Consider the following 1,188-nt stretch of genomic DNA (forward strand, 5'->3'; position numbering starts at 1 on the left):
GGTCCCTCCTCTCCAGTCCGCTCTCTCTCATTTAATCCTTGAATAAAATACCTATGCTCTCCCCACTTAATAGAGGACAATACCTAGGCATGGAGAGGTTAAGCAACTCCAAAGAAGAGTCAAATCCACGTGGAACACCACAAAACATTCCTCAAAATCCACATCTGACTCTGATTTATCTTTATCAGGATTTAAAAACTTGTAAAGGTGGCTTGGAGAGGTGTCTGGTCAATTGAGAGCACTGGCTACTCTTCCAGAGAATCTGGAATTGGGTCCCAGTACCCACACGACAGCTTATAACTATCTGTAATTCTAGTTTCAGAGGACTTGACCCCCTCTTTTGGCTTCCTTGGGCACTGTACACATGTGGTGCATATCCATACATGCAGTCAAAATACTCATATATGTTTAAAAAAACAAGGTAGAACTGGGCGTAGTGGTGTCTGCCATTAGTCTCAGCACTGGGGAGAAAAGGGAAGGCAGCTCTGTAATTTGAGACCATCCTGATCTATACATCAAGTTCCAATAGCTAGGCTACACAGAGACCCTGTCACAAACAAATAAGTAAACCTAAAATCCAACAAACAAACAAACAAACACAAACATTGCCCATAATGTCTTTACCATTAAATAAATGGATCTTTAAAACAAAACAAAACAAAACAAAAACCCCTGCAACAACACCCAGTTCCTAGCGTCCTTACCTGAAAATCCGGCGTAGCCATAAGGTAGTGTCTGACAGTATCCTGGTTGTAAGTTTTCTCAGCTTCTCTTTATCCAGAGTTGAAATATAGGCACCGAGGCTATGGCCCAACAAAGCCATGTGACCTTGCTCTCCAATATTCTGGATTCTGCTAATCAAAATTCATTAAAGTATTAAAAATTGATTATTACCAAAGCATAGAAGGGGGTAAGGATAAAATTTAAATAGTGTTTCATAGAAATTTGGCAGACTTTCAGTTTACTTCATGTCCTACAGAGAGATCCAGAAAATGTTCTTGAGATACTGAAAGTTTGGGGAGAAAAGTACTTTAAAAATTGAGTCTTAAAAGATAAATATCCTTCTCTTTACTGACAACACAAATGGTTCTTAAATTTTCTTAAAATATCACCTTTAAAGCCGGGCATGGTGGTATACGCCTTTAATCCCAGCACTCGGGAGGCAGAGGCAGGCGGATTTCTGAGTTC

At 39.9% G+C, this 1,188-nt stretch overlaps 1 protein-coding gene across 5 annotated transcripts in view; it reads right to left on the reverse strand.

Moving 5' to 3' along the window:
• Nucleotides 1–1,188, reverse strand: part of Pdxdc1 (pyridoxal dependent decarboxylase domain containing 1) — a 71,462-nt gene that overhangs the window by 45,298 nt on the left and 24,976 nt on the right. For 3 of the 5 annotated variants that reach the window (XM_029544894.1, XM_021210033.2, XM_029544895.1), the window contains exon 5: nucleotides 705–851. In XM_029544894.1, the coding sequence (XP_029400754.1) occupies nucleotides 705–851 (147 nt within the window). Of the gene's footprint in view, nucleotides 1–704; nucleotides 855–1,188 lie in introns of all 5 variants that reach the window. The other 2 variants (XM_029544893.1, XM_029544892.1) reach the window with 1 other exon arrangement.

Source organism: Mus pahari, chromosome 12 (genome assembly GCF_900095145.1).
Source record: "Mus pahari chromosome 12, PAHARI_EIJ_v1.1, whole genome shotgun sequence".
Classification (NCBI taxonomy): Eukaryota; Metazoa; Chordata; class Mammalia; order Rodentia; family Muridae; genus Mus; species Mus pahari.